This window comes from Lynx canadensis, chromosome E1, assembly GCF_007474595.2.
Source record: "Lynx canadensis isolate LIC74 chromosome E1, mLynCan4.pri.v2, whole genome shotgun sequence".
Lineage (NCBI taxonomy): Eukaryota > Metazoa > Chordata > Mammalia > Carnivora > Felidae > Lynx > Lynx canadensis.
In genome coordinates, this window is record NC_044316.2 from 27,231,505 (window position 1) to 27,259,460 (window position 27,956).

Below are 27,956 nucleotides of genomic sequence, written 5' to 3' on the forward strand. Positions count from 1 at the left end.
AACTTTTATTTACTAACAAGAATTCAGAAAGGAGTAGGAGTGGGTTTTTTAATGTTTGTTTTTTTTTAATTTTTTAGGGGCACCTGGGTGGCTCAGTCGATTAAGCATTCAGCTTCAGCTCAGGTCATGATCTCATGGTTTGTGAATTCAAGCCCTGCACTGGGCTATGTGTAGACAGCTCAGAGCCTGGAGCCTACTTCAAATTCTGTGTCTCCCTCTCTCTCTCTGCCATCTCCCCTCTTCTCTATCAAAAATAAATAAACATTACAAAATTAAATTTTTAGGGGCACCTGGGTGGCTCAGTTGGTTGAGCATCCGACTTTGGCTCAGGTCATGATCTCACAGCTCTGTGAGTTCAAGCCCCACACCGGGCTCTGTGCTGACAGCTCAGAGCCTGGAGCCTGCTTTAGATTCTGTGTCTCCCTCTCTCTCTGCCCCTTCCCCACTCTCATTCTGTCTCCATCTCTCTCAAAAATAGATAAACATTAAAAAAATTTTTTTAATTAAATTTTTGTAATGTTTATTGATTTTTGAGAGAGAGCATGTGAGAGAGCAGGGGAAGGGCAGAGAGAGACAGAGAGAGAGAGAGAGAGAGAGAGAGAGAGAGAGAGAGAGAGAAAGAGAATCTCAAACAGGTTCCGCACTGTCAGTGCAGAGCCCAATGTGCGGCTCAGACTCACATGTAGATTATATGCTATGTTTAGTATGTGATTTTGTTGATTTAAAATCATCTCAACAATTCTTTGACTTATAAATCCAGGAAAAATAGTATATATTAACTGTAAACATTGTACAGATTCCCCAAGTAAACAAAATTTTGAAAAGTCAATTATTTAAGAGTCCCTTGGGGCGCCTAGGTGGCTCAGTAGGTTAAGCGTCTGACTTCAGATCGGGTTCAAACCCCGCATTGGGCTCCACACTCGATGCCTGCTTGGGATTCTTTCTCTCTCCTGCTTGTGCTTGCTCTCTCTCTCTCTCTCAAAATAAATAAATAAACTTAAAAAAAAAAAAGAGTCCCTTGAAGAAAACAGGAGCAACAAGAACTCTCCTACTTTGCTGAAGGGACCATGAATTGATTGGTACAACCACCTGGGGAACCAATTTGACATGTTCTGGAAAATAGGCATGTTTATTTAATTTTATTTTACTTTATTTTAATGTTTATTAATTTTTGAGAGACAGAGTGCGAGCAGGGGCAAAGAGAGGAGGACACAGGATCCAAAGTGGGCTATGTGCTGACAGCAGAGAGCCCAAAGTGGGGCTCTAACTCACTAACCATATCATGCCCTGAGCCAAAGTCAGAAGCTTAACCCACTGAGCCACCCAGATGCCCCTAGGCATGCTTTAAAATCTAGCAGTTCCACTCTTAGGTATTCACACTAGAGTAATTCTTGCGCATATGTACATGTTCAAGAATATTCATAATGGCATGCATGATTTATAGTAGCCAGAAACTATAAACAATCCAAATGTCCACTAACAATAGGATGAATAACTATATTTACACAACAAAAATAAGTGATCTATTGCATTACACAGTAACATGGTTGAATCTTAAAAATAAATGTTGATTAGGGGCATCTGGGTGGCTCAGTCTGTTGAGCGTCTGACTTCGGCTCAGGTCATGATCTTACAGTTTGTGGGTTTGAGCCCCATGTCGGGCTCTGTGCTGACAGCTCAGAGCCTGGAGCCTGCTTCGCATTGTGTCTCCCTCTCTCTCTGCCCCTCCCCTGCTCGCACTCTGTCTCTCAACAATAAATAAATGTTAAAGAAAAAAATTTAAAAAATATATTGATTGAAAGAAGGCAGAAACAAAATATATAGTGTATGATTCTATTTATATAATTCAAAAACAAGGAAAATAAACCATAGCATTTAGGGATGTATACTTAGAGGGTAAAAACAAGGAAATATTATTTTTAATTTTATTATTTTTTTAAGTTTATTTATTTTGAGAGAGACAGACAGTGTGAGTGCGGCAGGGGTAGAGAGAGAGGGAGACAGAGAATCAAAAGCAGGATCCAACTCACAAAACTATGAGATAGATAATGACCTGAGCCAAAACCAGGAGTTGGATACTTAACCGACTAAACCACGCAGATGCCCCATGGAAATATTTATTATAACAAGCATACCAGTAGTTTCTTCTTGAAGAGAGGGATTATGTTAGGGGGAGGGAGACAAGCAGGGTTTCTACAGACATTTATAATGTACCTTTCTTGGTGGTCATATGAGCATTTGCATTACGATTTGTTAATTTATGTATTGATGTTTTATGCATTTTTCTGTGTTATATGTCTAGTAAAAACCATTAAACAGAGAAAAACCAAAGGTTTCTTATTGCTCTTTATTTAAAAACATAATCAGATGTACCTTGGTGTTTATATTGTCTCGTTGTTATTCAGCTGAAAATAAGCATTGAAAGTGTATAATTAGCAACAGTTTAATGAAACCATAGCATTTATAGGATTCTCATATGGATACAAAATGAAACCTGTCATAAAAATTAGTAAAAGAGACAAGGTAGAGCACATTTTAATACTGGTACAATGGCAACAGCAGCTTTACAAATGTTTATTATATAGGATTTCTATAGCATTTTTTTATGACCCTTTATTCCACAAGAATAATCAAATCATCAAAAAAATTTTTTTAATTTGAGAGAGAGAGAGAGAGAGAGAGCATAAGCTGGGGGAGGGGCAGAGGGACAGAGAGAGAATCTTAAGCAGGCTCCACGCTTAGTGCCAAGCTTGACAGTGGGTGTGATCCCCTGACCCAGGGATCATGACCTGAGCTGAAATCAAGAGTTGGATCCTCACAGACTGAGCCACCCAGGTGCCCCATCAGGTCATTTCAATTAAATTGAGACAGTACATGCTGGTTTATCAATATAGGCATTATAAATGCCCCATAAAATACTTGTTACAAATACTCAAATGTTTTATTCTCAGTGATCATTCCCTTTATTCTTATATAATATAAATGTAGCTAGCAGATTTTTTTTTCTAACTAGAAGCAGGTATGTGTCTTAACTTTATTACCTGCTTCATTTTCATTTATAAATGTGTTATAAACATAAACATGGTTCTCATAAGAACAAAACATCACCCTCAGATTGGCTTTCTAGTCTGGTGACACAACACTCTATTTGGCATCTCAAAGCAATCTTTATCTGTGGAAATATAGGCATTTCTGAGAAATAACTAACATATCTTTTTTAGCCTATGCTAACCAGGGTATATTTCAAGGATATCATCTATGCAGCTGCTCCCTGTCAGGCTACAAAGTTCAGGGACGATCTAAAACCGCTTGTTTCCTATCCATGAGCAGCTGCTACCATTATTCTTGGAACTGCAGGGGAGGTTATTGTCATCAAAGCTAATCCTCACCTTCAGTCACAGGAACTCACCCTAATGAAAGTTCCCCTTTCTCTGTGATACTTAACACATTAATTATGGGGATCCTGGCTGAAGCTACAGTTGTGTCCAATGCTAAGTAGACATGTCTGACAAGCTGGGGGCTCCCAGAAATACCTGGCAACTTTGCAGGGTTACCAGATAAAATATAGAATGCCCAGTTAAATCTGAATTTCAGATAAACGATGAATACTTTTTGTAGTAGAAATATCTCCCATGAAATATCTGGGACTTCCTTATGTTAAAATAAACAATTCATTGTTTAACAGGACATATTTATATTTATTTAAAAAAATTTTTTAATGTTTGTTTATTTTTGAGAGCGAGAGAGAGAGGGAGAGAGAGACAGAGCATGAGCTGGGGAGGGGCAGAGAGAGAGGGAGACACAGAATTCGAAGCAGGCTCCAGGTTCCGAGCTGTCAGCACAGAGCCCGATGCAGGGCTCGAACTCATGAACGCTGAGATCATGACCTGAGCTGTAGTCAGACACTTAACCGACTGAGCCACTCAGGTGCTCCTGAACCAATATGTATATTTAAAGGTTGTTAGTTGTTTATCTGAAATTCAAATTTGTTATATATTTGTTTTTATTAAATCTGGCAACCCTGGACTGGTGGGAAAGAACAAAAATCCAGTGAGGTGTGCATTATTACTGGTATTGAAACAATAGGCTGATGAGGACAGGAATTAGGTCTCAAAGTGAATCTGCTATGGACTTCAAATAATCCTTGGCAGGCCACTGGGGAAAATACAAGGTTCATGTTGAGGTCCTTGTAAAACTTATATTTAGCTGCATGAATGTGGACAGCAAATATCAACGAAAGGAATATCTCAGACTTCAGTGAGCCAGATAGAACTACCTAGATATCATTTCTAAATGCTAGAAATGATATGTTCTAAATTTTGGACATTTTGCTTCACATCCTTTTGGAAAATAACTGGGTTGGGAGGGGGAAAGGTCTTACCTCTTAACTGTTTATAGTAAACAGTAAACAGAAATCATTTATTTAATCAAATAATCAAATTACTATCAGACTTTTTTACTGATCAAGTCTGTAGCACTTAGAGAATGCATTAGCGTTACGGGATGAAATAACTTTTCTTTTTAATTACCTGAGGATACGCAAGATGAATGGGGACCAGTTTACTTTAATGTCATAACTCTACCTATTGAATACAAATCTGTTATCTAGTTAAATGTGAACAACCTCTCCAACCTAATTGGGTAATTCCAGGATAAACATCACTTTGGGGATTGCATTTTCCTATCTGTTCTCTTATTGATCATGCAAACTAAAAAATATCCAAATACTCACTTTGTATCATAGTATGTATGGGGGCTCCACACATACTTTAATTCTTTAGATGGAATTATATATTAGTATAATTACTTATACCTACTCTACTATATTAAAAAAAAGGATTGGGGTGATTTTATCTGTGTATTTTATGGATCATCACACGGAGTCAGGCTGAGTTGACATCAGTTTTGTTCATCAAAGCTGTTTGTAGAAAGTGGCAGAGTTTGAGTTGGGCTTCTAGGGTGAGCCATCTATGGGAAAAAAAAAAAGGTCCCAGTTATAATATGAATTATGTTCCTGTGGCCAACACAGTTCTCCTTCCTCACTAACAGAATCCAATGCAGCCAGACTCTAAAAACCACTTTTCCCACTTTCTTTCATATAGTCAGAAGTTCCTGGATAGCACCTTCTGATGAGGGGTAGCTTAGCTAGCACACCCTTTTGCCCTTTGCCTTTCACCTATCTTGCCTAGAATGTGGACACCAGGCTTCAGGAGGTATAGGCATTCTTCACCATGAGGATAAAAGCCACACCTTAAGGATGGAAGAGCAGTCAGGGCACCTGGGTGGCTCAGTTGCTTAAGCATCCCACTCTTGATTTCAGCTCAGGTCATGATCTCATGGTTCGTGGGTTTGAGCCCTGCGTGAGATTCTGCACTGACAGTGCGGAGCCTGCTTGGGATTCTCTCTCTCCCTCTTTGCCCCTCCCCCACTCACTTACATGCACTCTCTTTCTCTCAAAATAAATAAATAAAAATCCTTTAGACAGGCGCCTGGGTGGCTCAGTTGGTTAAGCATCTGACTTTGACTCAGGTCACGATCTCATAGCTCGTGGGTTCAAGCCCCGTGTCAGGTTTGAGCCCGACGTTGGGTTCTGTGCTGACAGCTTAGAGCCTGAAGCCTGCTTCTGGTTCTATGTCTCCCTCTCTCTCTCTGCCCCTCCCCCTGCTCATGCTCTGTCTCTCTCTCTCTCTCTCTCAAAAATAAATAAGCATTAAAAAAAATAAAAAAAAATCCTTTAGAATACGATTCTAAATAAATGATTTTGAAGAAAAGGAAAAATTTTATTTTTTTCCTAAAGGTTTACCTGAAACTTTCTCCTCAAGGCCCGGGTCATTACTGGAGTCAGTCCAGTTCCTGTATCCATATTTTCTTTATTCGTAAGTGGGGTTCCACCTGGGCTCCTGCAAAGATAATGAAAATATTATAAGCTGTGTTATATGCCAATTTTTCAAGTGGGTTTAGAAAGCATAAAGATAAGGGAGCGTATTACCTCTCTACGTCAACTTTTCTAAGTAGTTTCCGCAGATCTATCTGGCTTTTACCAGGAGTACTGACGAAATAAAAATATAAAAGTTAGACCTTGCCAGATTTTATCATTTTTGCCAAAGCAAAGCAGTCATTTCTACAGGCAACATCCTAGAAAGTAGTTCTATTTGTTACATTAAAAAATGGCAGTAGAGGGGCGCCTGGCTGGCTCAGTTGGTAGAGTGTGTAACTCTTGATCTTGGGATCGTGAGTTCAAGGCCCACTTTGGGAGTGGAAACTACTCAAAAAAAAAAAAAAAAAAGCAGTAGATGCTGATAGGAACATAAGGCAATATAATCGTCCTAATAAGTAATACTTCTTGCCTCAGTAATTATACATTTATGATTCCATCTTAGGGAGGAACTCAGCTATGCACACAGATTATGGACAAGGATGTTCACTGAAGAGGTGGAAATAAATCATAAACAACCTAAATGTCTCAAAACAGGAGTTTATCTATAAAACTTACATATAATGAACTGCATATATTAAAGAAGTAAAAATGATTTAAACTGATTTTTAGGGTGCTTGGGTGGCTCAGTTGGTTGATTGTCTGACTCTTGATTTCAGCTCAGGTCATGATCTCGCGGTTCATTAGATCAAGCCCCATGTCAGCCTCTATGCTGACAGCATGGAGCCTGCGTGGGATTCTCTTTCTCTCTCTCTCTGCCTTGCCCTACTAGCTTCAACTCTTTCTTTCTTTTTTTTTTTTATTAAAAAAAATTTTTTTTTAACGTTTATTTATTTTTGAGACAGAGAGAGACAGAGCATGAACTGGGGACGGGCAGAGAGAGAGGGAGACACAGAATCGGAAGCAGGCTCCAGGCTCTGAGCCATCAGCCCAGAGCCCGACGCGGGGCTCGAACTCACGGACCGTGAGATAGTGACCTGAGCTGAAGTCGGCCGCCCAACCGACTAAGCCACCCAGGCATCCCGCTCCAACTCTTTCTAAATAAACAAACAAACAAATAAACAAACTAAAAAACAAAAAACCCAAAACAAAAAAAACCCCAAAACTTTAAACTGATTTTTAATGAGATGAGGAAAGTTCTTGACACATTAAATGGGAAAAGCCTTAAATTGTATGTACAATATGATCATATACAGGTACACAAACAAGTACATGCACACACACACATTTCATTCATTCTAAGATATACTAGTTTTCACATCTTATTATTTCTGAAATTGGACTGCTCTTAAAATTCTTGATAATATTTTGGGGCACCTGGGTGGCTCGGTCATTTAAGTGTCCAACTTCAGCTCAGGTCACAATCTCATGGTTCGTGAGTTCGAGCCCCCCATCTGGCTCTGTGCTGACAGCTCAGAACCTGGAGCCTACTTCAGATCCTGTGTCTCCCTCTCTCTCTGCCCCTATCCCACTTGTGCTCTGTTTCCATCTATTAAAAATGAATAAACATTAAAAAAAAATTAAAATTCTTGATAATATTTCAAGAATAATATATTCAAGAATAATAAAAAAAATTCTTGATAATATTTCTTTCCCCCATCCACTATTTTTATTTTTTTAGTAATCTCCTGTGCCCAACGTGGGCCTTGAACTCATGACCCCGAGATCTAGACTTGTAACACTCTACCAAGTGAGCAAGCCAGGTGCTCCCCCACAAACCCACTATTAAAGCAATGGTGTATCTTAACAATAAACAGCATCATGAAATGGAAATAATAGAGTAGACACCTATTCAAAGATTACAATGCTAAACAATAATATGTTAACAGTGACTATCTTCAATCATACGGTTATTTTTATGATTGTTTTCTTCTTTAAACTTTTCTGTAGATTTACATTTTTCTACAATGAGCATATATAACTTTTAAAGTTAGAGATAAGCAAAAAATCATTCTTTTAAGTAACAGTAGAGCACAACACAGTACAGTTCCTTACATTAAGACATTTGTAACTCGAGTTGATAGCACTTTGGAGTTGGGTTTCAGGGTGACATGCTGCAGGTCAGAGACAGTAACTAGTGGATTCCGTGTCTTTGGTGATGATACAAGCTTTAAATAAAAAAATGAGACAGTATCAAAACACACTTAAAAATGTAATTCAAAATATAAATATGCTGAAACAATGAATATTTGGATGCTGAGTATGTGTAAGATATATCTACTATTCTACTCAACTTGTATTCCAAAACTTCAGAGTATGTCTCTACCTCTTTAGACTAATGGTTGGTAGATAAAATTGAGGTTTCATCTCATGGAAACCTCTGCTCCAAGAGAGCCAAGTGTAGGAAGAAGCAAATGTGCTGGCTGAAGCATAAAAGAAGAAAGATGAGGCAGAGGTCCAAGTAAACCACTAGCTTGTACACCCGTGGAGCCACAGGCGTAGACATAAGGAAAGCCAGAGGCCAGGAATGCTGGTACCAATTGTTGCACTGCATGCCTACTTTCTAGAGCTTGATTCAATGGATCTAGAACATTCATCACCATTTGGTTGCAGTGACCACTTTTGAGAGACTCGCCTTGCTCATACCAAAATAGTGTCTTTTGTTCCTTTGCTCTGAACCTGTGACTTTTGGGACTAATTCTGTTTTCATTTGTGGCTGAATGTAACACATGTACAATAAATCCTCTCTTCTGCTGTCTTAGCTGAACCAAAAAACCCCCAAAACATCAAATACTTACCACAGAATGGCTTCTATACATAAGACTTATAATTATTTTCCAGAAAGAGACAACCAGGTTAAAAGCTGAAAGACCATGTGTATGGTCAGTGACATCTTACCTTCTTCCTTTCATCAAAACACTGTGTCTTCTTTAATTTCACAGTCAGTAGATCTTCAACTGTTATTTGCATGGGTCCATCTTTTTTTAATGGTCCAGCCTTAAAATACATAGAGAGGTTACAATTCAGATTATAACCAGGATATCTAGTCAAATACAAATCCAAACCTAGTTTTTAAAGGCTCATTTAATGAGGTGCCTGGGTGGCTCAGTTGGTTACATGTCCGACTTCAGCTCATGGGTCATGAGTTCGAGCCCTGCGTCGGGCTCTGTGCTGACAGCTCAGAGCCTGGAACCTGCTGCGGATTCTGTGTCTCCTCTTTCTCTGCCCTTCCCCACTTGCACTCTGTCTCCTTCTTTCTCTCAAAAATAAATAAACATTAAAAAAAAGTTTTTAAAGACTCATTTAAATATTAATGCTTATTTACACTAGGAGCCTATTAAATTCTTTCCATTCAATAATAAATGATGCCGTTTTCAGTATCCATGGATGCTAATGCTATTGCAAAGTATTTATCAAAATGTAAGGCTTTGATAGTACATAAGAGATGGGCTAGTTCCCTGCAGCTATACATCTTCCTCAGGAGTCACTATAATAAGACAGGGGTTGAAGGAGTTCCTCAGGGGCACCATGGTGACTCAGTTGGTTAAGCATCCAGCTCTTGATTTCAGCTCAGATCAGGATCTCATGATTTGTGGGATTGAGCCCCACCTCTGGCTCTATGCTGACAGTGCAGAGCCTGCTTGGGATTCTCTCCCTCCCCCTGTCTCTGCCCCTCCCCAGCTCACGAGCTCTCTTTCTCTCTCTCTCTCTCTCTCTGAAAATAAATAAAAAAATATACATTAAAAAAAAAAAGGAGTTCATCAAATCAAAGTGAAATTTTGCTTGAATTACCTAAAAAGATGATTCAGTTCCCACAGAACAAGAATGTGTAGCCAGAGAGGTATACATTATGGCAAACATAACAATAGGGTCTGGATTTATTTAACTCAGCCATTTTAAACCAAATGCATCTGTAGTGAAAATCCAGCAGATTTTAAAACAGGGTCATGTTTATCTTAGTGATACACAAATATTCTGATCCCCTTGGCAGATAACTAATTAATGGAGACTGGTCTTCCAGTCTAATGACATTATACTTGAGGATCCATCACTTCTCTTTATTCTGACTTTACTCACTAAGCCATCTTCTGTTCTTACTTTGGTTTCCCAGGGTGGCTTTGCTTTTGGTAAAAAGATATTATGACAATCCATTAGGAATATTCCAGTCTACTGGGTTTCATTCATTTATCCTTAAAAAAAAAAAAATCACTTTTATTTCTAAATCCAGCTTTTGTGAGTTCCTATGGGTCTGAGTTTTTAAAAACATAATAATTGACATAATTAAGATATGGAATCAGAAAAAAAATGTGGCTTTCCTCTTAAGGGCCTTAGCCTAGTCTTAAAAGTCTGCCTTGCTTAAAAAAAAATTTAAAATTTTAAAAAAAAAAAAAAAAAAAAAAAAAAAAAAAGGGCGGAGGTGGCACCTGGGTGGCTAAGTTCGGTTAAGTGCCAGACTTGGGCTCAGATCATGATCTCACGGTTCCTGGGTTCGAGCCCCGCATCAGGCTCTGTGCTGACAGCTCAGAGCCTGGAGCCTGCTTCAGATTCTGTGTCTCCCTCTCTCTCTCTCTGCCCTGCCCCAACTTGCACTCTCTCTGTCTCAAAAATAAATAAACATTAAAAAAATTTTTTTTTAAAGGCTGCCTTGTTTTACTCCTACATTATACACTGACCAAAACACATCATTACTGGATTGTTTCCTACCTGAAGTGCTTTAGAGCGACTGGATTTTCTGAGCAGCAAAGGTGCTATAGGTGGTGGAGGTGGAGGTAGAGGAGGAGGTGGAGGGGGTGGAGGCGGAGGTGGAAGAGGAGGAAGATGGGTGGCTGGCTGTGGCAGCGTGGGAGGAAGTACAGCTCTAGATTCTCCAGGGGTGGTTGGAGCACAGGCAGGCACATTTGTAAGTTTACCACTTATGTGACATGTCTGACCACAGTTTGGGCAGGAAGAATTTTCCAAGATAGCCTGTAAGAAAACATTACATTTGGCAAATAAATAACAGATTAATTTGGTTCTTGAGGCTCAGAGTCATCAAGATAATAGCTACCATGTACTGAATGCTTTCTCAGCACACTATGTGTTTTATAATGTTTTCTCATTTATCACAAGCTCATTCACTCATTCATTCATCTATTCATTCATGTATTTGTTTTGTGTGTGCTATATGCCAGGCACTATGGGAATGTGAATTCTGTTTGTCATATCATGGAGCTGACAGTCTGGTAAGGAAGACAGACATTAAACACACACATACTCAGAACAAAACAAAATAATGCTTCAGTGAAAACAGTGAATTGTGCTGTGATCATGAATAGTGAGAAACCTGGGGAGTGATATTTAGCCATAATCTCAAGGATGAATTGTGACTTACCAGGTCTCAAGGGAGATAAGGTCTGGGGAAAGAAAGTTCTTGGCAGAGGCAAAAGTACTTAATGCAGCCAAGACTACAGTATACTCAAGGAACTGATAAAAAGGCCAAGGGGATGGAACATGAATGCTATGAGCTGAATTGTATCCCCTACTCCCCTCCCAACTCATATGTTGAAGCCCTAATCCAAGTACCTCAGAATGACTTTGGAGATAGAGCCTTTAAAATGATTAAGTTAGGGGTGCCTGATGGCTCATTGGGTTAAGTGTCTGACTTCGGCTCAGGTCATGATCTCACAGTTTGTGAGTTTGAGCCCCATGTCAGGCTCTGTGTTGACACCGTGGAGCCTGGAGCCTGCTTCGGATTCTGTGTGTCTCTCTCTCTGCCCCTCTCCCACTGTTCTTGCTCTGTCTCTCTCTCTCTCTCTCAAAAATAAATAAATCACATTAAAAGAAAAGAAGTGATTGAGTTAAAATGAGGCTATTAGGGTAGGCTCTCATCCAATTTGACAGATGTCCTTATAAAAAGAAGAAATTTGAACACACAGGAGAAACACCAGGGGTGTGTGTGCACAGAGAAAAGACCATTTGAGGACACAGTGAGAAGGCAAGCCAAAAGAGAGAGGCCTAAGAAGAAACCAACTCTGCCAACACTTTGGTGTTAACTTCTGGCCTCTAGAACTGTGAGAAAATAAATTTCTGTTATATAGGCCACCTGGACCATGCTACTTTATAATGGCAACCCTGGCAAATGAAATTAGTTTCCTATGGCTGCTGTATTGAATTATCACAAACTTTTTGTCTTAACACAATTGAAATTCAGTGTTTTAAAGTTTTATTTATTTAAGTAATCACTACACCCCATGTGGGGATTGAACTCACAACCCTGAGAACAAGAGTTGCATGCTCTTCTGACTGAGCCAGCCAGGTGCCCCTGAGATTCATTTTCTTCAGTGCTAGAGGCTAGAATTCCAAAATCAAGGCATCAGCAGGGCTGTGCTACCTCCCAATGCTCTAGGGAAGAATCTGTTCCTTACCTCTTCCAGTTTTGGGTAGCTGGGGCCATTCCTGGGCTTGGGGCTGTATCATTCCAATCTCTGCCTGTGGTCCCACTGCTCCTCCTTTCCTCTGTGCATGCTCTACTCTGTCTCTTTTATAAGGACATTCATCATTGGATTTAGGGTCCACCCAGATACCAGTTTATGATCTCCTCATCTCCAAATCATTAACTTCAGGGGTGCCTGTCTGGCTTAGTTGGCAAAGTATGCAACTCTTGATCTTGTGATCATGAGTTCGAGCCCCATGCTGGGTGTAGAGATTTCTTAAAAATAAAAGTCCTTAATTTAATTACATGAGTAAAGATCTTTTCCTCAAATAAGGTAACATTTATAGGTTCCAGGGATTAAGACTTGGACAGATCTTTTGGAGGCCATCAATTCAGCCCGCTATAGATGATATCATCCTCATTTTTATAGCTGAGGAAACTGAGGCCCAGAGGAATGAGGTGATTTGCCTTTCTTCCTCTGTCTAATTCATTTTGAGGTATAAATTCTGGGAGAAGGGTTGTAATCCCAGAAGTTTCACTCCAAAACAGTAAGTGCAATGTTTATTTTTTGAGTTTTAGATGTTGAAAGTAAGGGCCTTGTTTAGGGGAGTTTGGAGAGAGTGGATATTTATAATTTTTTTCTGCCTATATCAGTCAAGGAAATAGAATCATCCCGAGTATTTAAAAGTGGGGTGGGGGGGGGAATAAATAAAAATAAATAAATAAAAGAGGAAGAATATAATGTAGGCAGTTGGTTACATTGATGATGAATGAGCTGAAAAGCACACAGGGGACACTGAGGCAGCCCAGAGATTAGCAACAGTAGGAAGCCATTGAATACCCTGAGGCTGGAGGGACAAAGGGAAGAGCAGTATAACCAGATCTCTGGAGGTGGGTTAATCCAGAGAATCAAGAAACAGGTAGATTTACCTGGAGCAAGCTAGAGTGAGAGAGACAACATCAACCATCACTGGAGAAATTGCCCAGTGCAGAGAATGAAGAGGCAAAACACCCCACCTCCCCTCCAGCTCTAGTCTCTCATCAATGTCTCCCATTAGCCCAGCACAACCAGGAACCAGGTGACATGGAGCTTGGGAAATACAGCCTGTGCGGTTAGCCCCCTGCAGTACAGAACAGAGCCTTGAGCCTAAGGAATGGATCTGAGGACAAACAGGCCCAAGATTAGCACTTACCTGTACCCATCTCTCCTTCTGGTAAAAGCATAATGGAATTTCTATGGGGGATAACGCCTGCCCTCCTTCCCTAATTCTGGATTGCTTTTTTATTTAACAGTACCAACCTTCAGGGGCCCCTGGGTGGCTCAGTTGATTAAGTGGCTGAGTCTTGATTTCAGCTCAGGTCATGGTATCACGGTTTGTGGGTTCGAGCCCCACATCAGGCTCTGTACTGACAGCATGGAGCCTGCTTGGGATTTTCCCTCTCTCCCTCTCTCTCTGCCCCTCCCCAGCTCTCTCTCTCTCTCTCTCTTTCAAAATAAATAAATAAAACTTAAAAACAAAATAAAACAAAACAAAACCCAATACCAACCTTCAGAGTTTCCTGGAGCTTGCAGAATTGATTTTCCAAAATGCAAAACCGTTGTTTCAGACTGTGAAGTTCTCGGTGGCAGAAACGGGATGGAAAGATGGTGTCTTTCAATACTTCTAAACTCTGAAATTAAAAAAATAAACAAGGCTGAATTCTATAAGCAGCATGATAAAGACAGGAAAAAAGAGACAAGAAAGTGGTTTGATGTATGTTTTACAGAAGCAAAGGCATACATGACCTCATAATTTCATCTTACCTGAGCTTGGCCTGAGTGTTGTGCTGACCTGAGCACACACACATGTGAACATACACACCAAATATGTAGAAAAACCATATTGCTGAAAATAGGTATGTCAAACCCATACCTGGGCCATGCAGTTCTGGCACCAGTTGTATATAGACCACACTCTATTTGTCCAAAGTTTTACTGTATCTTTGATATTGGGAAATTTGAAGTTCCAGGATGATCTTAGCCAGCTTCTGCTAAGGGGTATATCTGCTGAAGGAGTAACCACTCTGTAGGAAAAACAAAACCAAACAAATAAAAAACTCCTGAGTTGGAGTAACAGCTTCTGTTTAAATAACAAGCTAGTTTTATAGTATGACTCAGGAGCAGAGCCCACCTACCTAAAGCCAAATTCTGCATTAAATTCTAGAGTTTTGAGATCCACAAATTATTTTGTAAAGCAAATAGATTGTAATAAAGAAAATAAATAGCAAATAAAGAGGCATCATTGGGGGGACACCTGGGGGTTCAGTCGGTTAAGTGTTCAACTTCAGCTCAGGTCATGATCTCATGGTTCATCATGGTTCATGAGTTCAAGCCCTGCATCAGGCTCTATGCTGACAGCTCAGAGCCTGGGGCCTGCTTCAAATTCTGTGTCTCCCTCTCTCTCTCTGCCCCTTCCCTGCTCATGGTCTGTCTCTCTCTTTCAAAAATAAATACACATTAAAAAAAAAAAAAAGAGAGAGGCATCAGGGATTCAGTAATGAACAAAATAGATAGAAACCCTGCCCTCACTGAACTTACATGTCATGAAAGAAAGGTAAAAGTAAGTAAATAATATATATGGGTTGCTATTTAGTGAATACTAAGGAAAAGGATATATCAAGAGAGAAACATTGGGTGGAGGTGAAATTGTAGGTAGGGTGGGCATTGAAGTCTCACTGAGGTGACTTTTGAGAAAAAAAACCTTAACAAAGTAAAGAAGCTAGCAACACGGGTGTCTGGCTGGATCAGTGGCAGAGCATGCAACTCTGTTTTTTTTTAACTTTATTTATTTATTTTGAGAGAGAGAGGAGAGGGAGAATCTCCAGCAAGCTAGGAGTTGTCAGCTGTCATTAGGGAGCCTGACACAGGGCTTGATCTCACAAACCATGAGATCATGACCTGAGCTGAAACCAAGAGTCGGCTGCTGAGCCAACTGAGCCACCCAGGTGCCCTGAGCATGCGACTCTTGATCAATGGATCAATGGTGATGAGTTCAAGCCCCACTTTGGGCATGGAGCCTACTTAAAAAAAAAAAAAAAAAAAATTGGAGGGGCACCTGGGTGGCTCAGTCGGTTGAGCGTCCGACTTTGGCTCAGGTCATGATCTCGCGGTTTGTGGGTTCGAGCCCCGCGTCGGGCTCTGTGCTGACAGCTCAGAGCCTGGATCCTGCTTCGGATTCTGTGTCTCCCTCTCTCTCTGCCCCTAACCCACTCGCGTTCTGTCTCTGTCTCTCTCAAAGATAAATAAACATTTTTTTTTAATTTAAAAAAAAATTGGAGAAGTCAGCAATACAAATATCTGGGAGAAGAGCATTCCAGGCAAGGGTAAGAGTAAGGGCAAAGGCCCCGAGATGGCAGCTTGTCTGAGGTGTCTAGGGAACAGCAAGGAGGCCAGGATGACTAGGGTGGAGAAACTGAAGGTAGGGGATTAGGAAATAATGTCAAAGTCAGATCATAAAGGCCTAGTAGGTCAAACAAAGGATTTTAATTTTTACTCTGAGAGAGGAAGACATTGGAGAGTATGTATATTTGTATGTATGTATATATGATTTACTGAAATGTAATCTCTATGTCTAAGGTGGGGCTTGCACTCAGGACCCCAAGATCAAGAGTCACATGCTCTTCCAACTAAGCCAGGAAAAGCCGCTGGAGAGTTTTAAGCAGAGGGGCAATTTGACATGATTTTTAACAGACTCACTCTGACTACTGTGTTGAAATATGCTGCAGAGGGCAAGGACAGAAGCAGGAAGACCAGTTAGGGGCTGTTTTTAATATTCAAGAGAGATAGAGAAGAGTTAGGATAATATCATGATTAACGCTTTTTGAGGGCCTGTTTATTTAAAAATTTTTTCTGTAAAGAGAGTTATAACAACAAAATGTATAAAGTGTTTTATTTTGAAACTCAGTATCCTAGGATTCCTATGACTTAAGAGCCTCTTTCAATAGCACATCTAAACCTAGGGCCCAGAGAATAATTGACAAAACCAAAACTAAGATTTAAATTCTAGTCCTATACCCCTCTTTCATCACTTAGCAGATTTATACAATTAAATTGACTAGGGAAGAAGAAAATAGTCAATCTGTGCATCTCCAATACAATTCTGTGATTTTTACTCTTGAACTATGTTCACCACATAAAATCCAGGATGCTTAGTGAAAATTTTATTTCAGATGAAGGATGAATAATTTTGTAATATAAGTATATTGCAAATGTTGCATGGTACAATATTAAAAAAATTATTGTTTATCTGAAATTCAAATTTAATTGGGCATTTTGTGTTTTTATTTGCTAAATCTGGTAATTCTGATATGGGAAACAAAGGCAAATGAAAAATTAGATTTTCTTCTTGCCTACAGCCCATTGACAAGTTCTTGAAATACAGTGACCTTTCTCTGGGAGCTCAGCTACTTCGATATTGACACTTTGGGCAAAAAGCAATTTTAGCTTAATATTATCCTGACCTCCCAGGATCCTATAAATCTTCTTTAGCATATGAAAATCCCTTTGGAAACTTCCTTTATCTCTACTCCCTCAAGATATATGTTAGCAATCATTCTCCAAACATATTGCCCACCGATAAACATCTAAAGGTCTCACGACTAAGGTTTTACTAGACAGTAAATGACTTTATCCTAACAGCAGCTAGCCCCTCAAGGTCCTGGAAACCTTGCCTCCAAATTCCTTAGAGACTTATGCTATCCCTATCTCCCTCCCCACTTGAAAGTATATAATCTGTCACCCAACACAACCTCAATGCAGCTCTTTCTGCCCATGGGTCCTGTCCTGTGCTTTAATTAAACCATCTTTTTGCACTTAAGAGGTCTCAAGAATTCTTTCTTGGCCATTGGCTCTGAACCCCAACATTTTCAACATCAACCCTAACCTTAATAGATTAGATTTTTAATATTTTTTCTGTTCTTTATTTAAACCTTACCTTTCTGGTGAGGGTAGCTGAGGAGGAGGTATAATTAGCTTGGGCTGAAAGTGAGAGACTTCTCTTTTTTTGAATAATCTTTTGGCTTTGGCTTTTAGCTTTCTTCTTCGTTGCTTGAACTTGGGCATGATTTCTGTAGAGAAAAATTTTTTTTTACATTTTTTATTTTAGAATTATATATACATATAGAAAATGCACAAATCTTAACAGTACAGTTCAATGAATTATCACAAAGTGAGCACATCCTTGTAACCAACCACCATGGTTAGGAAATACATTGCTACTAGCATCCTGGAAGTCCCCTGAAGTGAAGAAAAATTTAAACCCAGATTTGAAGTATCTTTAGAGAGACTCAGCTTTGGCATTATATTACTCTCTAATTTTGTTTTGCTTGTCTTGCTTTTCTTCATTAAGTCAAGTGTATTTCCCTTTCTTATAACAGAGAAAACGGCTCGAGTTGGTATTAAAAGAAGTTTCTTTACCAGTAACATTTACTGAGCATCCACTGTGATAGGTAGAGTAGGTAGTGGAAGAAACAAATTTAACCATTGAATGTCCACTTACTTTTATGCACCTTCACATACATTTTTTCAGTGACTCTTCACTGAATAAATCCTGCAAGATTTTATCCCTGGGGAAGAAGATTTTTATTCCTATTTTTACATAAAAGTAAACTGAGACATAGAAAGATTAGATGATTTGCCCAATGTAAAGCAGTATATAAGTAGGTCTACAAAGACCATGTTCTTTCTAACACTCTATCATGCAACAGTAGATTAAATAGGAGATATACAATGTAGTAAGTTACCCCAAATCTAAGACATGGGTGCTTCAAAACATTTATTTTAAAGCATTTTAAAACACCATCTAGTGGTAGATTTTAATCTAGATTCTTTTCTGAGGAAAATTAAGTCAGAGCTAGTTTGATGAGAAGAAGGGCTTTGCTGGTTTCAGTTGTTGCTACCTGAAGAACAAAGATGTCTTTATTCAAGTAGCAGAAATAAAAATGGTCTCAAGGGCTGGGCCTCCTTCCTTTCAAACTTACATTTGAATAGGAACAATTGGCCTTTAAAATACACATTCATTCCACTTTTGTTCACCCAGTAACCTTTCAATAATTGGTATGCAGTTGTAGGCTTGCTCAGCTCTCAGATTGCACTGGTTGAAGAAACCCAGCCTTTTACCCACTGTGGATTGTAAAAACCCAGAAGCGGCTTACTGTAGTTCCAAGAGCTTTGGACTTGCAGAGGGCACCCCTAATGGCAATGGCTGACAGTGCATATTATCAACAGCTCTTCCAGGAGTAAAGTTTCCTTACAGCATCTTAATTGAATTGATGCCAGGTCTCAAACTAACAGTGTTTCCTTAATTGTTCTTAGAGGCTTGGGAGACACACTGAAAAATACTTAGCTGACTTCACCTTTATTATATCACTTCTCCTTCCTGCTGAAATAATAAAAGAAGGCCAAGCAAGAATTGTTAAATACAAAGGATGGCTAAAGGACTGATTGATTTTTTCTAAACAAACTTAAAATAACACAAAACCGAAATACTCTGAATGAAGAAGTTTAGGGAAGCCTCAGAGGAAGCGGCAATCTTGTGGTTGCCTGAAAAGAAGATTAAACCTCATCAAACTCATGCCCACAACTTTCTATGGAGAAATGTCACTGGGAACCTCTCTCTAAGGTGCAGAGTTCACTGGTTGAAATCCCCAGAACCTGAGACTTCCATGGTAAACTCCTCTTCCTTGTCTTCTATCTGCCCTCCTCTACACAGCCCTCCCCCTTCTGTTCCCTCTCTCCCTTTGATGTCTTTTGTTAGACATCAAACTGACACAGAGAACTGGCCTCCTGCCTCTTTTTTCCCTTATTCTCACCAATCCCTTAGTTATAAAAATAGATTTTAAAGAAAGGAGCTGGACATTCTCATTTAAACTTGGCTCTATACCTTTATCTCCACTCCAGTGGTATGCTGGGATTGGCATCAACTGTTACCTTTTCAGGAAATCTGTGAGTTAGTTGTTAAACACATCCACCATTAAAATTAAGTTATATAAGCTTATAATTAGATAATTTATATTTAAAATGGTAATAAATATGATGCAAAACTAATCACTTTCTAATGATTTTACTATTATCTATGCTTTTGAGGTTATTCACCTTATTGTATCTATATAGTGAAAATGCTATAGAATGTTCATTTCTGTCCAACCCCATATTCAATGACTTCATATTGAAAACCTGAAATTGCCTATGATGGGAGTATTTACACAATGAATATTAAAAAAACACTACAGGGACACCTGGGTGGCTCAGTCAGTTAAGCAACCAACTTAGGCTCAGGTCAGGTCAGGTCATGATCTCAAGGTTTGTGAGTTATAGCCCCATATAAGGCTCTCTCTTGTCAGTGCAGAGCTGCTTTGGATCTTCTGTCTCCCTCTCTCTGATTCTTCCCCCCCCCCCACCACCCCCACCTCAAAAATAAACACTAAAAATTTTTAAAAAACAACAACATTACAAATCAGGGCTTGATTCATTATGTTGTTGACTGTTAAGAAAGTGATAAAGAAAATGTTAATAATGCAGATTAAATTTAAAATCATATCTTGTCTGTAGTTGTTACATTGTGAATAGCATTAAAAAATTGAGAAATGTTCCAGTATTTGAAAACTAGTATTTGATTCATCAAAGTTGTTTATACAACTGAAGTGAAGTTCCAAAGAAATCTTTGTGATTCGCTTTATCTTATTCTATAGAATAATAAATGAAAATATCAACTGACATTCCTATTAGGACTATACTTGTTTATAAATTGCAACCATAGGTTGGCTACTGATACAAGAAATCGGTAAAAATCAACAGTAGTATTCTCTGAAAATCAGCTGTATATGAAATTTACAAGAAAGAATATTATAGGGGTACCTGGCTGGCTCAGTAAGTTGAGCATATGATGATTGATCTCAGGGTCAGAAGTTCAAGCCTCACGTTGGGTGTAGAGGTTACTTAAAAATAAAATCTTAAAAAAAACAAAAAGTAAAGAAATAAAAAAAAAAATTATAAACCCATGAAGCAAAGAATGGGAGCAGACTATCACAGATGATGAATGTTGACTAAATTATGGAAAATGGAAAGGAGATGGATGAATGGTAAATGACTTGGCAGAGTAGAAGAGAGCTGAGGCTTGACGGCCGGCCAGTGGTAGGGAAGCCAACTGGAAGCAAGATAATTTGTAGAAACTTTAAGAAGATTCTGGACTTAAAGGTACTTAGCACCTTTTAAAGTGTAGGGTGGGGTTAAAATAGGTTTAATTAAGTCATTATAAGGATTGGATAGGCTTCTGGAGTCTGTCTTCCAGTCCTGGTAGCCAGGCAGCTCCTGGCATTTATGTTCTCTCCTGTAAAGATGGATAGGTTTATTCTCTGGAGAAGTTGAACCATAGGGGTATTGAATTGTGGGCCATCAGCCATAGCAATAGCAGAGTCATGTGTGTATTATCATACAGCAGGTAGGGGACAAACCTGAACTCAAAAGTGAGACTTTTAATTCCCTTCCTCAGCTCAGCTCCCAGAACACAGGCCACTGATTTTAATTTCGTGACTCAAACCCTCATGCCTTTCATTTCCCTTGCAGGAGGTGAGAAGATTCCTCTTCAGGGAAATTGGCTACCCCCCAAAAAAGGACCTACAGATACTGACATTTAGGGTCTCCCCAAAATGGCTAAGTGGTTGATCATTTACCCACTGTGGTATCACACAAGTTGATAATATCTACCTCCTGTACTTTGAGCTTCCAATTTTTTTTTTTTTTTTTTTTTTTTGTGACTTCCTCTGACATACAACAGCCAAAGATCATGAATCACTTTAGGAAAGTCTCTAACATGAAAGACAAAGACCAAAATAAACAGAGGGGAAATAAAAGTCTTTCCATTTCAGAGGAAATGGAAAGGATATAGGAAGCAGAAGAAAACTTAAAAATTTTCAGAAAGTGGGATATTGCAGGGACACCTGGGTGGCTCAGTCAGTTAAGTGTCTGACTCTTGATTTCGGCTCTAGTCATGATCTCATGGTTCATGAGATTGAGACTGGCGTTGGGCTCTGCACTGACAGCATGGAGCCTGCTTGGGATTCTCTCTCCCTCTGCCTCTCTCTCTCCAAATAAATAAATAAACTTAAAAAAAAAAGAAAGAGAGAAACTGTATTCATGAAACAAGAAGGATGAAAAAAACTCTTAAAAATTAAAAGCAGTAGAAATCTTAAAAATGTAATACAACAGTTGGAAGATAAAAGTGTTAGGAGAGAACAGAGGAATGGAGAGGATTTTATCAAATAAGTAATACAGAAATATTCCCTAGAACTGAAAGGCTTGAATTTTCTGTTTGAAATGGTCCATTCAGTATAACAAAAGAAGATCCACACTGAGGCATATCATCACAAAAATAAAGAGGAGATTCTAAAGGCTTCATGAGGGGCGCCTGGGTGGCTCAGCTGGTTGAGCGGCTGAGCATCTGACTTCAGCTCAGGTCATGATCTCATAGTTTGTGAGTTCGAGCCCGGTGTCGGACTCTGTGCTGACAGCTCAGAGCCTGGAGCCTGCTTCAGATTCTGTGTGTGTGTGTGTGTGTGTGTCTCTCTCTCTCTGCCCCTCCCCCACTCACGCTCTGTCCCTCTCTCTCTCTTTCTGCCCCTCCTCCACTCACGCTCTCTCTCCCCTTCAGAAATAAACATTAAAAAAAAAAATTAAAGGCTTCATGAGATAAAAAAACAGTATAGATACAGAGGTCTGAGAATAGAATGGCATCAGACTTCAACAGCCACACTTCTGAAGGAAATGTTTTCCATCCTGGAATTTTATACCTGGTCACACTTTTAGTCAAGTGTGAGGACAGCATTAAGATAAACAGTGGCAAGTTCCAGGGTAATAGTGGCCAGAAGTCATTGGAAGACAGCTTTGAAGCAGGCCTAGGGCAGGAGTCAGCAAACCTTTTCTGTAAAGGGCCAGATAATAAATATTTTGCGCTTTGTAAGCCACCTGGTCTCTACCATAACCACTCAACTCTGCCACTGTAGCATCCAAACAGCCATGGACAGTACTTAAAACAAATGAGTATGGCTGTGTACCAATAAATTTTTTCAATAAATTTTATTTATTGCCACTGAAATGTGAATTTCATATAATTTTCAGGTGTCACAAAATATTCTTCTTTTGATTTTTCTTCAACTATTACAAATTGTAAAAAAAAACATTCTTAGCTCATGGGATCTACAAAAACTGTAGTTTGCTAATTCCTGTCTTAGAGCACCCACAGCCAGTGAAGTGAGCAAGACCGATAGCAGGCTTCAGTAACATTGTCTCTAAGGAAAAAAAAGGGAAACCAATAAATTACCTAGTGTATTGACCTTTCTGAGCTGAGTTTACTGTTCTTCTGTAAAATTGGGGCCAAATTATTGATAAATGTTTTTAAAAAAGCATTTAAAAATGAGTAGGAAAAAAGTTATAAAAGAAAAAAATGTAATCATAGTAACACTTATATGTTCAGCTGTTACACAGTATTTAGTAGCAAAGCCACTGATTGTTTATTTAGCCAAAAACATGGTATAGGTATATTGTGAAGATAGGAGAGAAAGTGGAAATCAGTAGTTTTCTAATTTATATAAGTGTTTAATACTGAAGAGAAAGAAAGGAGGGAAGGAAGGAAGGAAGGAAGGAAGGAAGGAAGGAAGGAAGGAAGGAAAATAGGAAAGAAGGAAGGAAAGAAAAAAGTTAGAAAAGAAATAGTATTGTAAGCATGTCTTTTAGAATCATGGAGGTAAACAACAGAAACAATTATAAGTATGGATAGTAATTGCCTTTGGCAAGTGGGAGTCAGGATTATAAAGAGATGATTCAGAGGACTGCTATTTGTTTCTAACTATAATAAGTCTTGCATTCGACAGTTAATCTCTGGTATATATTATATTTGTATTAAAAAATAAAAAAAACTTTAATGTTTATTTATTTTTGAGAGACAATGAGAGTGCAAGTGGGGAGGGACAAAGAGACAGGGAAACAGAATCTAAAGCAGACCCAAGTCTCTGAGCTGTCAGCACTGAGCCTGATGTGGGGCTTGAACCCACAAATCTTGTGATCATGACCTAAGTGGAAGCTGGACGCTTAACCGACTGCGCCACCCAGGCGCCCCTAATGTTTATTTATTTTTGAGAGACAGAGAAGAGAGCATGAACAGGGGAGGGACAGAGAGAGGGAGACACAGAATCCAAAGCAGACTCTGGGCTCTGAGCTGTTAGCACAGAGCCCGAAGCAGGCCTCTTACCCACCAAACATGAAATCATGACCTGAGCCAAAGTTGGCTGCTTAACCGACTGAGCCACCCAGGCTCCCCTCTGGTATATATTATTAGCTAGAAAAATAGAGTACCACCATTCTGAAACTGAGCCATCTCTTTCTAGCCCTTTTCTGGTGGTTTTACCAATGCCCATTCATTCAAATTTCTAAAGAGTCCTATATAAGCTGATGTATGTCATTTTGGAGATAATTTTTCAATGAAAAAAAAAATCTAGGAACTAAATCATATTTTCTCCTTTCTCTTCTGTGTGTGTGTGTGTGTGTGTGTGTGTGTGTGTGTGTCCCCTGGGCTCTGAGTCATTGTTACTCTAATAACCTTTTAATTAAACACAGTAACTGGCACATGCAGAGAATTGAGAGAATATGTCAAATCTGTCAAGGTAAAAAGGTTCAGTCTGAGATAATTCCTAGATTAGTGTTCCATTCAAAAGTGATAACTGTTCTTTCAAAAAATGAAAGTTAAAGAATTCCTAAATCAAACAAGACAGAGAACTCACGCTAAAGTTTGTTTTATTATCATTGCTTTAATAAAAGCATTAGTAGATGTTCTGTAGAGGATAATTGCCTGAAATAATCTGCAATAGTCTTCCTAGGTTAAAACACATATAGTTGTCCCTTTCCAGAAAAGTAATGAGACATACAAATTCTTTTTGCTGGACTAAGCAGGATTCCAACTACTAACACTAGATAGAAGCTCATTTTTTTTTTTTTTTTTAAGATTACTCAAAGCATTTTTCCTACTTTTTTATTGAAAAGTACTATTCCTTCCTTTTTACCTGCCTTGTTTTGAAAAGACTTTAAGGTTGATTAAAAACAATATGTATTGGGGCGCCTGGGTGGCGCAGTCAGTTAAGCGTCCGACTTCAGCCAGGTCACGATCTCGCGGTCTGTGAGTTCGAGCCCCGCGTCAGGCTCTGGGCTGATGGCTGGGAGCCTGGAGCCTGTTTCCGATTCTGTGTCTCCCTCTCTCTCTCTGCCCCTCCCCTGTTCATGCTCTGTCTCTCTCTGTCCCAAAAATAAATAAAAAACGTTGAAAAAAAAAAAACAAAACAACAATATGTACTACCACCCACAAAAAAAAGGTAGATGAGGAAATGAGATCCATTATAGAATAAAATATTTAATATGTATAATATATACTTATATACATGAATTTGAAATATTTATGTGATTCATTCATCCTGTCCTTCCTCTTTCTGTCTTCTAAGTTCAGTTGCTTTTGCCATCTTTCCCATTTTAGATTTTTGCTGTAGTCTATTTTCTCTTACTTTTTTTATTTTGAAAAATTTCAAACTCTGACAAATTTATGATAGTATAATTAATACGCATATGTCAGCACCTGAAACAAATGTAACATTGTGTGCCAACTATACTTCAATAAAAAAATAAATTGAAAATATAAAAAGAAAAAATAAAAGATCATATTTATTCTGGAAAAATATACTCGTATACTATTCACCTAAATTTGCTAATTGTTACCAGTTATCTTTTTTTTTTAATTTTTAAACATTTTTGTTTATTTTTGAGAGTCAGAGAGAGACAGAGTGCAAGCGGGAAGGAGCAGAGAGGAGACACAGAATCTGAAGCAGGCTCCAGGCTCTGAGCTCTCAGCACAGAGCCTGATGAGGGGCTCAAACCCATCAACTGTGAGAGCATGACCTGAGCTGAAATCGGATGCTTAACTGACTTGAGCCACCCCGGCGCCCCCATTCCTTTTTTTAGTAAAAAAAAAAAAAATTGTTTAAAATTTATTCGTTTTTGAGAGAGAGAGAGAGACTGTGTGTGAGCTGGGAAGAGACACAGAGAGAGAGGGAGACACAGAATCCAAAGCAGGCTCCAGAGTCTGTGCTGTCAGCACAGAGCCCCATGTAGGGCTGGAACTCACTAACCATGAGATCCTGACTTAAGCTGAAGTCGGATGCCTAACCAACTGAGCCACCCAGGGGCCCTGCCCACCCCCTCCTTTTTTAAGTAGGCTTCTTGCCCAGTGTAGAGCCCAAAGCGGGCTTTGAACTCACGACCTTGAGATCAAAACCTGAGCTGAGGGGGCTCTGGGTGGCTCATTCAGGTGAAGGACACACTTCTGGTTTTGTCTCAGGTTGTGATCTTACCGTTCTTGAGTTCAAGCCTTGCATTGGGCTCTGTGCTGACACTGTGAGGTCTGCTTGGGATTCTCTCTCTGCTCCTCACGTGCTCTCTCTCTCTCTCTCTCAAAATAAAGAAATAAACTAAAAAAAGAAAAAGAAAAAAAAAAAAGACCTGAGCTGAGATGAAGTGCTGGTCGCTTAACTGACTGAACCACCTAAGCGCCCCTCCCAGTGCAGATGGAGATCCCAGGAATGGTGAGATCATGACCTGAGCTGAGATTAAGAGTATCCACACTTAACCAATTGAGCCACCCAGGTTCCTTACCATACTTTTTTTTTTTCCTTAACATACTTTTTAAAGATTGTCACAATTTAGGGGCGCCTGGGTGGCTCAGTCAGTTAAGCGTCAGACTTTGGCTGAGGTCATGATCTTGCAGTTTGTGGGTTAGAGCGTTTGCCCCATCCCCTGCGTGGGGCTCTGTGCTGACAGCCCGGAGCCTGGAGCCTGCTTTGGATTCTGTGTCTCCCTCTCTCTGCTCCTCCACCACTCATGCTCTGTCTGTCTCTCTCAAAAGTAAATAAACATTAAAAAAAAAAAAAAAGATTGTCACAATTTAGTCTGATGGCCCTTTGCAGCCTCATCTCTTCTAGCGATTAGGAAACAGTTTGTACTTCAGTTATGGCAAACACCAAATACTTTCTATAATATACTTTCTATAGCCTTTCCCCCTGCTTGGGGTATCCTCCTTCAAGTCAACTTATATAACCTTCAAGATGCTGTTATTTTTACTCACAGATATTTGTTGAGTGCTGATAATCCACCATGGTAGATAGGTGTGGTAGGTGTTGGGATACAATTCCAAACAAGGCCAACATAGTCTCTATCCATAAGGAATTTATACTGGCTGAAAATGTCATCTCTTTTCTGCTTCCATAGCATTTTACACACATTCTCATTATAGCATTTATTATATTGCATTGTAATTTGTGTTTGCATGCTTGCCACCCAGCTGGACTGTGAGCTTTTTAAGGTTAGGATAAATTTTACTCAACTTTGTTTCCCCAGGACCAAGAATGCAGCAGGCACTAAATAATTTCAACAAATGAATGAAATAAATTATTCCTGCTAAGTGTTCGCTAACAAGTGGTCTCTTTTTTAGTTAAGGAATATGCTTTAATACAATTAAATTTTGAAAAATCTCTCAGTGAGGGAGGTTTTTCAGTTCTTCAAATCATGCCACTCCTATATATGGTTAAAGGATGGCTCCAAAACTATTTCCAGTAGGAAGGTGAAATAAATAATAGGCTAAGAATTCTAGTATTCTGCGGGAGTTGGCACTGCTGCTTCTATTAAAACTTCATCCTATGATACGAGAAGTGCTTTTGGTCAGGGGGTACTTCCAAGACTGTGACAGCAACGAAAATAAAAATTGCATTTCTTTACCCTCTTCATAAAAACACATTTTTATGGAGGTTTCTTACACTTTTCCGTAAGCAGCTTTCAGTCAATTTATCAATTTCCTTTACCAGTTCATTACTCTTGAACATTTATAGGGCTATTTCTGGTACTTGGTTATATTAAATTTCGTTTTACACTGTGCAACATTGCTTTTTTAGTTTTTGTCTTGTTTCTCTACCGAGATTGCAGCTCCCTAAAATGTAGCCAGCACAGTATTATTAGGCACAAACAGGGCACACTTTTAAAATTGACACGCTCACAAAACGTTAGACAACATTAAGAGCTTATGAAGGAACATAGTAATACTCGCTATCAAGAAATGTACATTCTCAAACTTTAACGTGCATAAGAATCACTAGGGGAGGGGGATCTTGTTAAAATGCATATTCTGATTCAGTGGGTCTGGGTGGAGCCCGATAATTTGCATTGTTAACAAGCGCCCAAGTTATGCAGATACTGTTGGTCTCCGGACAACAGTGAACAGCAAGATCTAAAGGAACGTGCAAAAGGAAGGTTGACGCTTTGCTCCAAAACATATTTTGCAGAGCATTAATTAAATGCAAGTATGGTTAGGATGGAGCCAAGCCGAGCACTTCTTACCCACCCTCAAACGTCCTCTTCCCGGCTGTATCTCCCCGAGTACAGCCAAAATCCCCACCTCCGTAAATTGTAAGAACACAAGCAGCAACAGGCCCAGCTACCGAAGGAAGATCTCCCTGCACTTACTAGTCTAAGAGCTCGGGATTAGATGGAGTCCGGGTAGTGGCCTCTCCCTCGCCATGTAGAACAATTCAAAATTAAAACCTTAT

At 39.3% G+C, this 27,956-nt stretch overlaps 1 protein-coding gene across 1 annotated transcript; it reads right to left on the minus strand.

Moving 5' to 3' along the window:
- Positions 1-2,329: 2,329 nt before the first annotated feature.
- Positions 2,330-27,946, minus strand: PRR11 (proline rich 11). Its single transcript, XM_030295182.2, has 10 exons — positions 27,874-27,946; positions 17,261-17,393; positions 14,201-14,351; positions 13,836-13,958; positions 10,580-10,840; positions 8,774-8,872; positions 7,931-8,043; positions 5,990-6,049; positions 5,804-5,900; positions 2,330-4,968 (listed from the first exon to the last, which is right to left on the minus strand). Exons 2-10 carry the CDS (start codon positions 17,386-17,388, stop codon positions 4,900-4,902), a joined length of 1,101 nt encoding a protein of 366 aa, XP_030151042.1. The 5' UTR covers positions 17,389-17,393; positions 27,874-27,946; the 3' UTR covers positions 2,330-4,899.
- Between the last annotated feature and the right edge of the window lie 10 nt (positions 27,947-27,956).